This window comes from Polypterus senegalus, chromosome 3 (assembly GCF_016835505.1).
Source record: "Polypterus senegalus isolate Bchr_013 chromosome 3, ASM1683550v1, whole genome shotgun sequence".
In the NCBI taxonomy this organism is placed as follows: Eukaryota; Metazoa; Chordata; class Cladistia; order Polypteriformes; family Polypteridae; genus Polypterus; species Polypterus senegalus.
The window spans coordinates 122,942,015-122,957,899 of NC_053156.1; the positions used below are offsets into that span (position 1 = coordinate 122,942,015).

At 37.5% G+C, this 15,885-nt stretch overlaps 1 protein-coding gene across 2 annotated transcripts in view; it reads right to left on the reverse strand.

The window, feature by feature from the left end:
* Window positions 1–15,885, reverse strand: part of cep162 (centrosomal protein 162) — a 139,689-nt gene that overhangs the window by 14,548 nt on the left and 109,256 nt on the right. For both annotated transcript variants that reach the window (XM_039747872.1, XM_039747871.1), the window contains 5 exons: window positions 15,059–15,171; window positions 14,736–14,838; window positions 8,367–8,493; window positions 3,449–3,612; window positions 1,333–1,437 (listed from right to left, as the gene is read on the reverse strand). In XM_039747872.1, the coding sequence (XP_039603806.1) occupies window positions 1,333–1,437; window positions 3,449–3,612; window positions 8,367–8,493; window positions 14,736–14,838; window positions 15,059–15,171 (612 nt within the window). The remainder of the gene's footprint in view (window positions 1–1,332; window positions 1,438–3,448; window positions 3,613–8,366; window positions 8,494–14,735; window positions 14,839–15,058; window positions 15,172–15,885) is intronic.

The following is a 15,885-nucleotide window of genomic DNA, read 5'->3' on the forward strand; positions in this document are numbered from 1 at the left end:
ACCAGTTGTACCGAAAGAAATTAAAGACATCATCTGTAAACCCTTATTAAGCATATTTTAGCAGACACTATGGAAAGGAGAAGTCCTAAGCACTGGAAAGTTGCAAATGTGACTCAAGAATTAATCTTCAAAAAGGGAGACAAAAAGGATCCTAGTAATTACAGACCAGTCTTACTTCTGTGCCATGCAAAATTATGGGAACTATAATAAGACATAAAGTACAAAATTTCCTAAATGAAAATAATATTCTAAATATCAGGCAGAATGTGTTTATGAGTCAAACCATTATTTATACTTTTTTGAAGAAGCAACAGGAATAGTTGGAAAAAAAAGCAAACTATACAAATAATTTACCTAGACTTTCTAAATGCATTAGAGAGAGAGAGAGAGAGAGAGAGAGAATAAAACCAACAACCACCCCCTAAAAACACACATAACAACTTCTGGCTTGGATACTGGAGAACTGCCTCAATCACTGACAAGGCTATAGGTGGCAGTATCATGGTCACACCTTTCCAGATGTTCATTTGAAGCTATTAACATTGCAATAAAATAAGTCCAGCTTGCTGTATCCAAAAAATAAACATAACTTATTACTCATTGTTCTGTTGCAGAGTTTAAAAATAAACATTAACAGGATGATGCAACTGCTCCTAAGCAGTAATCTGGACAAATTCAATTAGTTTTTTCAAAGTCTGGATCACACTTATTGGCTTTATTTGTAATGTGCTTGCGTCTCCTTCCTAAGTCTCCTGACCCTCTCCTGCTTTCACCACTCTGTCCGATCATATCAGATGAAAACTGTCTGCATCAAATAGTATCAGAAATATGTTTTGGCTGGTTCTCGACAATAAACAAATGCCACAGTACCAGGAACAGTTTGTGACTTGCCATAACACATAAAAGATTTTCCAACTTATTTAAAAGTGATAGAACTTTCCACATTTATGGAGACATGCCAGTTCTCAGTCCTTTCCACCTTCTTTTATCTTTGGTCAGTATTTTTTCCATCCTTGGTAGAGCTGCTTCTGCAATACTGCACAAGAGTCAGTGGTGATTATGGACCTACCAGCTGAGTAAGGGATCATTTAATATTTCTATTTCTGCTCACCACGGTACAAGAAAGACACAGCAGCACCTGAAGCTGTGCAAAGCAGAGCGACCAAATGCATCCCAGGACTTAAGGACATGTCCTACTCTGACAGACTCTGAGAAGCAATATGCTTTATAGAAAAATTGCAATATTCATTTAAATTATTTAGAAATTTAAAACCTTAAAAAATACTACTAATCTATATTAAACATACCTATTTAATAATACAAAAACATTACCTGTCTTTCAAGCTCCTGAATTCTTTTCAGATCAATAGACCGCTCTTTAATTCTTTTTTGTTGTTGCACATTTTGACACCCAGCTTCTGCTTTAAGTCTCTCTACCTGTTTGAAAGATAAAATAATTGTACATCAACTCACATGCAGAACCATAGGTGAAGGGCTTAAGCATTTCACTCTTACAGTGCTCCTGTGTAGTATAATTATCTCCTGTACCATCATCAGTCCACACCTTGAACCTGTCCCAGTCATTCAATACATAAGACACAATGTTCCTCCGGATATCAAGAGTGAGCCTGATATGGCTGTGCAATATGTAACAAAGAGAATGGAAAAGGCCATAAATAAGAAAGTTCAACAAGGCGGACGTTGTCGACCATTACGCGTAGAATTTCGAAATGAAACCTGCTTTAACTGTTGTAAGTAAGCTGTAAGGAATGAGCCTGCCAAATTTCAGCCTTCTACCTACACGGGAAGTTGGAGAATTAGTGACATTAGAAAGTTCAATATGGCGGCCAACAGTGGCGTCATACCACCGAAATATGTACGTACATTGGTTTCGGTTAGCGCAGGGAAGCCGTCTACCAAATTTCGTGAAGATGGGGCCATAAATAAGAAAGTTCAACATAGCGGACTTTGTCGACCGTTATGACCGTTAAGTGTAGAATTTCTAAATGAAACCTGCTTAACTTTTGTAAGTAAGCTGTAAGGAATAAGCCTGCCAAATTTCAGCCTTCTACCTACACAGAAAGTTGGAGAATTAGTGATGAGTCAGTCAGTCAGTCAGTTAGGGCTTTGCCTTTTATTAGTATAGATGATATGTAGAGTACAAGTTGAACCTTTTTATTTTTTAGCAAATGTAGGTTAAGAGATGACATGACTGAAGTGCTTAAAATTATAAAAGGAATTAGAACAGTGGATTAAGACAGTTCGTTTAAAATGAGTTCAACAAGAACACAGGGGCATAGTTCTTATTTGAAAAATGTTAAGGTGTTTTTCTTCACATAGTAATTTATTCCATGCATCTATAGTTGTCTAAGTAATGTGATGGACAGTAGGATGCTACAGACATTCAAAACTCAACTTGATGTTGTTTTAGATGAATTTGGAGGTACATAGAACTGGTTCTTTGTTGGGGTAAATGGTCTGTTCTCATCAATCAAGATTTCTAATGTTTCTAATTACATAATGATCATTATTTGATAACAAGAGGCAGTAATTTGGCCAATAAAGAGAACCCCAGTTTATCCTTTTTTTCCAGGCTAAAAAATATGAATTACTTGTTGTAGTCACTCATTTTACATCTGCCATCTCTCATTTACACTTTTACTTACAAACCATACCGATGTGATCTCTAGAAATTATATTGGACATTTTTATGATTACTCCTTTTTGTGCACATACAGTATAACTGCAGGTTAAATAAAAACATCCATCCATCCATTTTCCAACCCGCTGAATCCGAACACAGGGTCACGGGGGGTCTGCTGGAGCCAATCCCAGAGCACAAGGCAGGAACCAATCCCGGGCAGGGTGCCAACCCACCGCAGGACACACACACAAACACACCCACACACCAAACACACACTAGGGCCAATTTAGAATCGCCAATCCACCTAACCTGCATGTCTTTGGACTGTGGGAGGAAACCCACGCAGACACGGGGAGAACATGCAAACTCCACGCAGGGAGGACCTGGGAAGCGAACCCGGGTCTCCTAACTGCGAGGCAGCAGCGGTACCACTGCGCCACGGTGCCGCCCTAAAACAATGAAATAATAAATAATAAAATTCTCATGTATGATTTTCAGGTATATGGTAGAAGTTAGAAGTGCTAGAAACACTCATTTAACAAGCATATTTGGAACATAATACATAAATTGTTTAGTAGTAATGGTCTAATACCTGATGATTAGTAAATTACACAGCGATTGGATTCCGTTCAACTTTTTGCAGGTAATTATGTTTACTATACTTTTGGTGCCTTCATCGCCATGTAAGATTAATATTAAATAATGAAGAGAATAACATACAAAATAAAAATAAACACTTAAAAGACTATGAACATCTATAAACAGATTATTCTGTAAACAAGTTTTCAAATATGTTTAATATACCTGCTTATTCAGCTTTTCTATTTCAGTTGCTGTTGCTTTGAGACGTTGGGAATCCTTATCTAATAGTTCTTGGTTTTCGGCATACCACTGCAACCTTTTCTTCAAACCATCGATTTCCTGTTTGTATTGCTCTTCCATGATTTTCATCTGAAATTCTTTGTCTCCTATGAAGTTTAATGTGAAATCAATTTGAAATTTAAATCAAACTGAACTTAAAAGGCTATTATATTAAAACTTACAGAAATATTATGTACCTTTTACAGGCATGATGTGTATTTTGGTAAAGAAAACTGAAGTAATGAAATTATTTACTGTATGTAGCACCATTCATATATAATTATGCATATATATCTCAGATGTCTTGCAGAAATAATATAGTAATCATGTATACATAGTAATAAAGAATTAAAAATGGATGAACCATAGAAATAAAAAACACAATATTTTAACAAAGCATAATCTATAACAAGATACCTCTGGAAAGGAAAAAAAACTGCTTGCCACACAACATGGTTTAAAAGACTGCTAATAAAAATAAATGGCTCATCTTATTAAAAGTCATATGTAAATGTAACTCAAGATCATTCATATCCTTCAGCAAATTGGTCTACCTGGAGTGAGACTTGACTTTCTGGAATAGTATCACTCAGTTTATCAATTGCTTCATGTTCGCTGCAAAGTATAATACATGTATTTTACACACTTAAATGATATGTATTATATAGTGTATTGTTATATGTTCTAGTCTCCTGGGGAAACAACTTGAGCTCAAAAGATGCAAAATGCCTGAACAAAAATATCAGGAAAAACTGCTCCATTACAGGAATAACCGTGGACATACTAGAAGCTGTTGTGGAAAAGTGGATTTTGGCAAAATTGCATGCCATCATGAAAAATCCCCACCATTCCCACCAGGAAGTGGCACCCCTTTTATCCTCAGGCTCATTCCATTATGGTGTCCTAAAAAAGTACCTGTGGGAAATCTATCAGACAGTTCAATGCTTCTTCCCGACACCCCAAACTAAAGGCTGATACTCCAAGTTCAATTTGCGAATTCTGTACAATACACATCATTTATTTATTAAGACTAGAATCCCTGAAGCCTACGAACAAAGTTGTAATGCTGGGCCACCTTAAATTCCCTTGCACATCTTCATCAGTGTCTTTGTTTTGCAAATGTGTCAATCAGCACAAGCAGCATTATGACTTTTTTCATAGGCTTGAGGTATTCTAGTGTTAACTGATTGATTGATTGATTGATTGTATTATTTGTCCTATGAGTCTGCATCCTTGTTTCTATGTTTATTCTGCTGTATGCATCTAAATCTCCCCTTGAGATTAATACAGTTTATCTAAACTAATCGTAATCTATCAAACCCCCAACATTAACACTTTACAGTGGTGTGAAAAACTATTTGGCCCCTTCCTGATTTCTTATTCTTTTGCATGTTTGTCACACAAAATGTTTCTGATCATCAAACACATTTAACCATTAGTCAAATATAACACAAGTAAACACAAAATGCAGTTTTTAAATGATGGTTTTTATTATTTAGGGAGAAAAAAAAATCCAAACCTACATGGCCCTATGTGAAAAAGTAATTGCCCCCTGAACCTAATAACTGGTTGGGCCACCCTTAGCAGCAATAACTGCAATCAAGCGTTTCGATAACTTGCAATGAGTCTTTACAGCTCTGGAGGAATTTTGGCCCACTCATCTTTGCAGAATTGTTGTAATTCAGCTTTATTTGAGGGTTTTCTAGCATGAACCGCCTTTTTAAGGTCATGCCATAGCATCTCAATTGGATTCAGGTCAGGACTTTGACTAGGCCACTCCAAAGTCTTCATTTTGTTTTTCTTCAGCCATTCAGAGGTGGATTTGCTGGTGTGTTTTGGGTCATTGTCCTGTTGCAGCACCCAAGATCGCTTCAGCTTGAGTTGACGAACAGATGGGCGGATATTCTCCTTCAGGATTTTTTTGGTAGACAGTAGAATTCATGGTTCCATCTATCACAGCAAGCCTTCCAGGTCCTGAAGCAGCAAAACAACCCCAGACCATCACACTACCACCACCATATTTTACTGTTGGTATGATGTTCTTTTTCTGAAATGCTGTGTTCCTTTTACGCCAGATGTAACGGGACATTTGCCTTCCAAAAGTTCAACTTTTGTCTCATCAGTCCACAAGGTATTTTCCCAAAAGTCTTGGCAATCATGGAGATGTTTCTTAGCAAAATTGAGACAAGCCCTAATGTTCTTTTTGCTTAACAGTGGTTTGCGTCTTGGAAATCTGCCATGCAGGCCATTTTTGCCCAGTCTCTTTCTTATAGTGGAGTCGTGAACACTGACCTTAATTGAAGCAAGTGAGGCCTGCAGTTCTTTAGACGTTGTCCTGGGGTCTTTTGTGTCGTCTCTGCGCTCTTGGGGTAATTTTGGTCGGCCGGCCATTCCTGGGAAGGTTCACCACTGTTCCATGTTTTTGCCATTTGTGGATAATGGCTCTCACTGTGGTTCGCTGGAGTCCCAAAGCTTTAGAAATGGCTTTATAACCTTTACCAGACTGATAGATCTCAATTACTTCTGTTCTCATTTGTTCCTGAATTTCTTTGGATCTTGGCATGATGTCTAGCTTTTGAGGTGCTTTTGGTCTACTTCTCTGTGTCAGGCAGCTCCAAGTGATTTCTTGATTGAAACAGGTGTGGCAGTAATCAGGCCTGGGGGTGGCTACGGAAATTGAACTCAGGTGTGATACACCACAGTTAGGTTATTTTTTAACAAGGGGGCAATTACTTTTTCACACAGGGCCATGTAGGTTTGGATTTTTTTTCTCCCTAAATAATAAAAACCATCATTTAAAAACTGCATTTTGTGTTCATTTGTGTTATATTTGACTAATGGTTAAATGTGTTTAATGATCAGAAACATTTTGTGTGACAAACATGCAAAAGAATAAGAAATCAGGAAGGGGGCAAATAGTTTTTCACACCACTGTATATTCAGCCTCAAGCCTTAATTTATTCACAAACAATTTGCTTAAATATTAAAAACTAATTTCAAAGAAGAAAATTAAGTATTATTTTCTAATACAGTGCCTATAAAAGCATCAATTGTCTTGGAAATTTACACATTTTATTATTGAACAACATTGAAACACACTGGACCAGTGAGGAGTCAAGTGTGTCATTTTAAGGTGAGTGAAATTGTTCTCAATTATTTTGTGTTTTATAATTTAGACTACTTTTCACTTAGACATTAAAGAATCTTTTTCTTTTGATCAATGTCAAAAAAGCCAAATTAAATCCAATATGATTCAATGCAATGCTTAATCCCAGTGCTACCATTTACAATGTTAACTTCTGTGTTTATCAAGTAATCCACGCCTACTACATCCTACCTTTCCTTTGCCATTTGCTTTGTGAACCTCAACACATTTCCAAATTCATTCTTCATTTTACAGCTCACTTGCACACTCCCATCTCTTGGCTTCTTGTAATTATGAAAATGTATTTTTAGCATTGTGCTTCACTTTCTTATAGATTCCTTTGTTGCAATTCACCTGCCACTTCTTACAGCATCTATTTTTCTTTCTTTGGTTTCTATGGCCCCTCAGTCCAAGCATAGACTCCTGTTGTTTTCAACCAGGCATTCTTAATCACTTTCCACTAGCCATTCACACTTAATGCTCTTGAGAACTACAATAATATGGTCTTACTACCAACTTGTCAGTAAATTTAATTCTCAAACTCTCCTCCCTCAGTTTCCAGACCTAAAACTAAAAGGTCTCTTACAGCCCAGCAATGTTAAGATACACTCACTTCTACAGAATCAGCTTCGTAATTTTCACTTTAATCACCATTTTGTTTTGTCTTAAACATAGTATTGCACAGAAACTATTGTGCTGGTTATTTAGATCACTGACCAGTACAATTACTTCTCTCATGATACCTCAAATATCATTCCCATCAACCTGGCCCAAAACTCATCTTTCTCTTTCTCACTTCTGCCAACATGTGAGTATATGCTGACATTATACTGATTAGTCATTTACCAACAATCTTCTTAATAAATAAAATGCTTACATCAAATCCATCACTCCTGTGCCTGTGTTTTGGTTGGGTTCTTCAATTTCCAGTTTGACATAGGTGGGATTGCCTGCAGGTATTATGGGCTGCACCATCTACATGCTACATGAATGTTCCTCTTGTCAAACAGAGTATAGTACTGGAGCAGAAATTTTTAAGAACAGATGCCCTTCCTGACATCAACCTCTGTTAATGATCTCATTCAACATATATGAGGAATGGTGGTTTTATTATGACCCTAAATCACATGAATACTAGTTGTCTGTGAATTTCCCCTTGGGATGAATAAAGTATCTATCTATCTAACCATTCAGGAAAAAGCAATCACCAATTTTTTTCTGAAGTTTCAGATGTATTAAATTATTAACAAATGCTGTTCAGAATTCAGAATGCTGTTTAATGATATTTATATGTTGTGACATAATCCAAATATAATTAACTACAGCATTGTTTAATGCTCCAAACACAACAAAATGAAATCTTTCATGTTTAAGAGATACTGAATGAGGGTAAAAAAGTATTACATTAGGAAATTCTATACTAAACCCACAAAACCCTTTTCTGATCTACGTTGTAGCTACACCTTGTCTGAATAATTCAATAAACTGCAACCTCTAGTTATGGTCCAGTTCCTCTTAAACTTAATCAGCCGACAAATCAAATTAATCTTAACCTCAATAAAAGAAAATGTAAATTCATAAAATGTATAAAAATATTTAAAATTAAAAAAAATAACAAGCATGACATTATAGACAAAGAACTATGACGCTTTATTACATTTAATTAAAAAGGTGAAGCAAGTTCTATTTCATAATATGTTTGAATCACTTCTTTACCTGAAGTGCTAAGAACTTCGGCTTTGGCTAGATTCCTTTCTTTCTTCATAAGTTCTAGGTCTACTTCTAGAGACTGCTTTTCTTGCTTAAGTCTTCTTATTTCTTCAGCCATGTTTGATTCTGTTTTCTGAAAAGAGAGGCATGTAAATAATACAACTAAGTTGAACTAAAATGTTTTTTCTTAGTTATTCAAAATTTTTCCCCCATGTTTATATTAAAAAAAATGTTGCAAAGAATGAAAAAAAATCTAAACTGCAAATTTTTGTTTTAAAAAGAACAATTTCTCCTTTTCTTAAAATGTTTGCTTAAACCAAAATACCTTAACCAGACTGGGGTTTTTGACCAAAAAACAAGATTGTGGCTTCAGGAGTGTTCAGGTAAGGACAATTGAGAGAGTACCGTAGATACTCGCCTATTAGTCGACCTCGCAGATAAGTCGAGTGTATTGTTTAAGCTGAAAATTATTAAATTTGTTATGACCCGCATATAAGTCGAAGGTAAAGCTTGAGAGCCTATCAAATTCTTTGAATTTCAATATTATACCCAATGTACATGGGCCCAGACTTTCAAAATTGTAATCTTTGAAGAATTTTAGTAAGCCAAAATTAAAACTTCAAAAACATTTTTATTCATTTACTTACAGTTAGAATATTTCAATTAAATTCGTATTCAAATCCCTTGCATATAATAAAGTGGCCCTAACTGTCTTCTTCAAATCCTTCAAAGTCTGACTCTTGTTGGGATCAGAGTTTAAAATAGCAGCCTGACATCCCAATTATATTGAATGTGGGATGTGGGTGGAGTTGTCAGGGTTTTGGGGGGTGGAGTTTTGGGATTGAGTGTTTGTTGACGGCATGGTGGGGCTCTTGTGTTTTTGGTCTCTGTTAAGCTAAAACAGGCACCTTAAAAAGAAGGAGATAATAAAGTCAACCATTGAGCAGTCAAGCCTTGTCTGTCACTCCCTGCTGTAAATTAGGAGAAGGGAACTCAGGGACAGGGTTTTACCCCAGAGCACGTTGCTCTGGCCTTGGAGCTTCAAACCACTGGACACGAAGAAGGAGAAGCTCCCCTGTGTCACCCCGACCACGGTCCGGAGACAGGCAGGAAAGGTAACACTGGGGGCTCGTCCGGGATTATTCCTGCCAGCACTAGTGAGTGACACGAAGCTTGTAAAACTGAAAGAAAATTGGTGCATTCTCTCGGTGGAGTGTGTAACTAGGAAACTGTGAATGGCGACAAAACTAGGGGTTTTTCCAAAGGCACCGCAATTAGCACCAACCCCTTTAGGACATCGCCCACGCAAGAGGAAACTATGTCCCACCGTTTTCCACTAGTAAACTGGGAGAAAAGTGTCGAGGATGGGATTGTCAGACGCGAAAGTGAGCACCATTGTAACCCTTTCGTACAGATGGCGTGGACCGAACTCCGAGAACTTGTGGACTCGGTCGCTATAAAGAATAGAGATCCGGGCATGCTTGATGCTGAAATCACCCACCTGTTTACCTTAGACACTGAGGATGAAGAATTTCATAGATTTGTGGAAGAGGATTGAACTGAAAAAGTGAGTGTATTGTTTTGTATTTTATGTTACAACTGAGCAATGTTGAGAGTTATTGTGAATGAGTTGAATAAAGTTTGACTTATCTGTTTTGTTTCGCCGAATGCGCTTTATAATCCAATGTGCCTTATGTATGAAAGTAGACCCATTCATTGATATTGCGCTTTAAAATCCGGTGCACCTTATGGTCCAAAATACTGTATGTTTCTGGTTGCCGCCATCTACTAGCAGCTAATGGTATGTTTGTTATCCAAAACCTGCAAAAGCTAATGCTCAAATTCAAGTGCGGTATTTCACAGTTTAAAGAATTATTTAATGAAATTAGTGTTGCCCTGTGGATAAGTCGACTTTGTGTTTTTGAATGAAATTTAAGGCATAAATTTTTTGACTTATACATGAGTATCTACGGTAATAGCTGTCACATAGACATAGAATGTCTAGAATTTCCAAGTCCAAGAATATGAACATTTGTACATGCAGCAAATTTTGTCAACAAAATGTATTAAGGTATTGGTATCACTGAAAATGAAATGTAATAACCTTTTGTGAAGGATATGTTTTTAGCTGTTATCGGTTTCTCTCCCCAAATCCAGTAGGACCTTACACACATGCACAAACTACATTGGGTATTTGGGGGAACCAGTGCACACTAACTGTGAACAAATAAATGCCACTTTCATGATGCAGGCACTAGACACTTTACAACTAGCTAAAAAACTTAACCATCTTGATCACATGGATTGAAAGATCAGAATGCTTAAGTTTTATGCTCTTTTCTATAGGAAAGAAAAACTTCAACTAAGCTATCACAATGTTTATGTTTTGTGTTGTATATTTATTAATATATACGCTTGCATATATCCATCTTCTATTATTTTTATGTTATACATGAATTGTATTATTTGATTTATTGCAGCAAACATGTCTAGGTTATCTGTTGAAAAACAGTCTCTCACCATGTCCAAAACACAATAGAGAAAGAGAAAGTTTTTTAACGGAGACTTTCGCAAATTTACATATACTGAATAGATCTCATCATATTTCTGGCATTCTGGCAGGTAAGTGAAACTGAGATCCATGGGTGGGAAAAAGTTGGATCTAAGATCCTCAATAGACTAATTTAATTTGGCACCAATGAATAAAATTTCAAACAATAACACTAATAAAACACATTTCAAATAAAGGCTAAGTCAGAGACAATAAGCACAGAAAAGGGGCTATATAAGTAAAACGGAACTGCATTCATATTGATTAACAACACCTTAAGTCTATAATCCAATTCGCTGCTTGTAACATAAACATAGGAATTTTCAAAATAGGATGTGTTTTCTAAAAGTCACAAAACAATGGTTTAGAGTAATGAAAAGACCATCATCATAAGATTTTGAGAGGTTTGGCAAATTAAGCTGTTCAGAGATGTTGAAATTTACAGCTTTCTAAGTCAAAAGTACACACAGTAAGACAGGATATTTAAGCCATCTGAGGGATGATATGCCCATTTTCTTTGTTCATAATTAGTAGTATTGTAGCAGCCCTTTGAAAAACTCAGCCACAGGGGATGCTTAAACCAGTGTGTTTCTTCATGTCAGTCCCAAGCTGAGATAAATGGGGAGGGTTACGTTAAGAAGGGCATCCGGTGTAAGACAACAATACAGATTTCCATACCGGATCGGTCGAGTCCTAGGTAAACAACAACCGCCACCAGTACTGTTAGCCAACAGGGTGCTGGTGGAAATTGGGCTACTGTTGGCCGAAGAAGGAGAGGAAGAGAGAGGAGAGGTGTCTGGAGGAAAGAGGAGAAGAGGAAGGTAAAGAGAGTGGAACTGAGGGTAGGAACTTTGAATGTTGGCAATATCACTGGTAATGGGTTGAGTGTTAACCAATATGGAGAGAAGGAAGGTTGATATATTGTGTGTGCAAAAGACTAAATGAAAAGGGAGTAAGGCCAGGTGGATTGGAGGTGGATTCAAATTGTTCTATCATGGTGTGGATGGGAGGAGAAATGAGGTAGGGGTTATTCTAAAGGAACAGTATGTATAGAGTGTTTTAGAGGTGAAAAGAGTTTCAGACATAGTAATGATTATAAAGCTGGGAATTGGAGGTGTGATGATAAATGTTGTTAGTGCACGTGCCCCGTAAGTTGGGTGTGTGATAGATGAGAAAGAAGATTTCTGGAGTGAGTTAGATGAAGTCATGGATAATGCATGCAAAGAGACAGAAAGTTGTGATCGGAGTGGATTTCAATGGACATGTTGGTGAAGGGAGCAGAGGAGATGAGGAGGTGATGGGTAGGTATTATGTCAAGGAGAGGAATGAAGAAGGTCAGACGATAGTGGATTTTACAAAAAGAATGGGCATGGCTACGGTGAATGCATATTTTAAGAAGAGGGAGGAACACAGGGTGATGTATAAGATTGGAGGAAGATGCATACAGGTAGATTATATCCTATGCAGAAGAATCAATCTGAAGGAGATTAAAGACAGCAAAGTGGTGGCAGGGGAAAGTGTAGCTAGACATGATAGGATGGTAACCTGTAGGATGATGTTGGAGATCAAAAAGAGTAGGAGAGTGAGGGCAGAGCCAAGGATCAAATGGTGGAAGTTGAAAAAGGAAGACTGCAAGGTTGAGTTTAGGGAGGAGGTAAGACAGGCACTGGGTGTCAATGAAGAGTTACCTGACAGCTGGGCAACTACAGCAGAAGTAGTAAGGGAGAAAGCAAGAAGGGTGCACAGAGAAAGGAGGAAAAGAAAACCTGGTTGTGGAATGGGGAAGTACAGGAGACACAGACAAAGGTAGAGGATGGTGAAGAAGAAGTGGCATAGCAAGAGAGATGCAGAAAGTAGACAAGGGTATAAGGAGATAAGGTGCAAGATGAAGAGAGAGGTTGCGAAAGCTAAAGAAAAGGCGTATGATGAGTTGTATAAGAGGCTGGACACTAAGGAGGGAGAAAAGGACTTGTACCGGTTGGTTAGACAGAGGAACCAAGCTGGGAAACATGTGCAGCAGGTTAGGGTCATATAGGATAAAGATGGAAACATACTCACAAGCAAGGAGGGTGTGTTGAGAAGATGGAAAGAGTACTTCGAGAGGCTGATGAATAAAAGGAATGAGAGAGAGAAGGTTGGATGATGTGGAGACAAGAGAGAGAGAAGGTTGGATGATGTGGAGATAGTGAATCAGGAAGTGCAATGGATTATCAAGGGGGAAGTAAGGGCAGTTATGAAGAAGATGAAGAATGGAAAGGCCGTTGGTCCAGATGACAGGCCTGAGGAAGCATGGAAGTGGTGTTGAGGAGAGAAGGCAGTAAAGGTTTTAACCAGATTGTTTAATGGAATCTTGGAAAGTGAGAGGATGCCTGAGGAGTGGAGAAGTGTACTGGTAAAGATTTTTAAGAATAAGGGGGATGTGCAGAGCTGTAGTAACTACAGGGGGATAAAATTGAGGAGCCCCAGCATGAAGTTATGGGAAAGAGTAGCTGAAACTAGGTTAAGAAGGGAAGTGGTAATTAGTGAGCAGCACTATGGTTTCATGCCAAGAAAGAGCATGACAGATTCAATGTTTGCTCTGAGGGTGTTGATGGAGAAGTACAAGGCCAGAAGGAGTTGCACTGTGTTTTTGTGGACCTGGAGAAATCATATGACAGGGTGCTTCGAGAAGAGTTGTGGTATTTTATAAGGAATTCAGGAATGGCAGAGAAATATGTAAGAGTTGTATAGGATATGTACGAGGGAAGTGTGACAGTGGTGAGGTATGTGGTAGGAGTGACAGATGAATTCAGCTTGGAAATAGGATTACATCAGGGATTGGTCCGGAGCCCTTTCTTATTTGCAATGGTGATGGACAGGTTGACAGATCAGATCAGACTGGATTCTTCTTGGACTATGATGTTTGCTGATGACATTGTGATCTGTAGCGAGAGTAGGAAGCAGGTTGAGGAGACCCTGAAGAGATGAAGATATGCTCTAGAGAGAAAAGGAATGAAGGTCTTTAGGAACAAGACGAAATGCATGTGTGTGAATAAGAGGAAGGTCAGCGGAATGGTGAGGAGCCAGGGAGTAGAGCTGATGAAGGTGGATGAGTTTAAATACTTGGGATCGAGTTTAAATACTTGGGATCAACAGTACAGAGTAATGGGGATTGTGGAAGAGAGGTGAAAAAGAGTGTGTAGGCGGGGTGGAATTGGTGGAGAAGAGTGTCAGGAATAATTTGTGACAGATGGTTATCAGTAAGAGGGAAAGGGAAGATCTACAAGACGGTAGTGAGACCAGCTATGTTATATGGGTTGGAGACAGTGGCACTGACCAGAAAGCAGGAGACAGAGTTGGAGGTGGAAGAGTTAAAGATGCTAAGATTTGCATTAGGAGTGACGAGGAGGGCCAGAATTAGAAATTAATACATTAGAGGGTCGGCTCAGGTTGGACAGTTGGGAGTCAAAATCAAAGAGGCGAGATTGCATTGGTTTGGACATAGGCAAAGGAGAGATGCTGGGCATATTGGGAAAAGGATGTTAAAGATTGAGCTGCCAGGCAAGAGGAAAAGAGGAAGGCCTAAGAGAAGATTTATGGATGTGGTTAGAGAGGACATGCAGATGATGGGTGTGACAGAGCAAGATGCAGAAGACAGGAAGATATAGAAAAAGATGATCCATTGTGGCAACCCCTAATGGGAGCAGCAAAAAAAAAATACATAACACAATCAATTATTGTGAGATAAACTGGTGCTGCAGGGCCACTGAGAACAGAATAACAAAAATAAGAAAGGGAGATAATAAAGGTGTGACAGACTACATAAATACAAAAGCCATTCTTACCTGAGCAGTTTTAAGCTGCAACAATAATTCTGTAAAACTGTGGTCAGTGGTTTTCTCAGTATCATGGGCTATAGGCTTTTTGTTAGTCTGAGCCATCTGTTCTCTTTATATAAAAAAAAATATATTATGTAAAATCTGCAAACATCAAAGATATAACTATTTATAAGGTAAAAAGTGCTCAGAATAATTATAAAAGCTACCAGTACATCTGCATTTAATCATCTGCTTTTGTTTCAGAAAAAGGGTGGATGGATACTAAATAAACCTTATGTTAAACTCACTAAAGTTTTGAAATTTTTAAAGGATCTGAAGCTCAAACTTACTTTATATTAGCAAGCTCAGTTAGTAACCTTTGATTTTCTTTAAACATTTTTTCCTCATTTTGCTTATTTGCAGCTTGCAGTTCTTTTACTTGTTTGTACAGTTTAACATTTTCCTGAAAATAAAGCATGCCACGTTAGTAACAAGGTAATTATTTTGCACCAGCAGTCTAGGTGACATGGATTAAATGGAACAGTAACTACATAACAAAAAAAATATTTGGCCATTGGCAAACAATCAAAAAAATATAAATTAAGTTTGATACACATGACATTCCCCAGTCTATATTTTTGTATTTACAGCTCTTACCCTTTCCATGTAAATAATAGCAGACAGCTATCTATGTCCACAAGAAAATAATGATTTAGTTTAAAGAATTTACAGATGACATATTCTAATATTATCTTTCACACATTCTGAAATTATTCTGAAAAAAATCATATAGAATGTAGAATGTATGTTTTCTTTAGGGGTGGCATATTGTGCACATTCTGAAGCAGCAAAATTCCAGCTATCAGATAGTACAATGAAATTCTAGATAGCCATGACTCCACGTACAAATAAGAATAGTAAAGTACCAACAACAGATAATGAAAGTAATCATAGTTGAATACAATCTGATACATTAAGAATAACATCAGACTGAATGGAAGAAACATTCATGAATTTAGTAAGAGCCACTGTTGTGTAGCCTTATGGCTTGTGAATAAAAGCTGCCCTAAAACTTGAGGTGAAAGTTCTAGTTTTAGGAGGGCCAATGTTTTTAGTAATACTATTTGCCTTTCTAAGGCATATATTATATAAATCCTGAACTAAAGGGAGCTGTGTC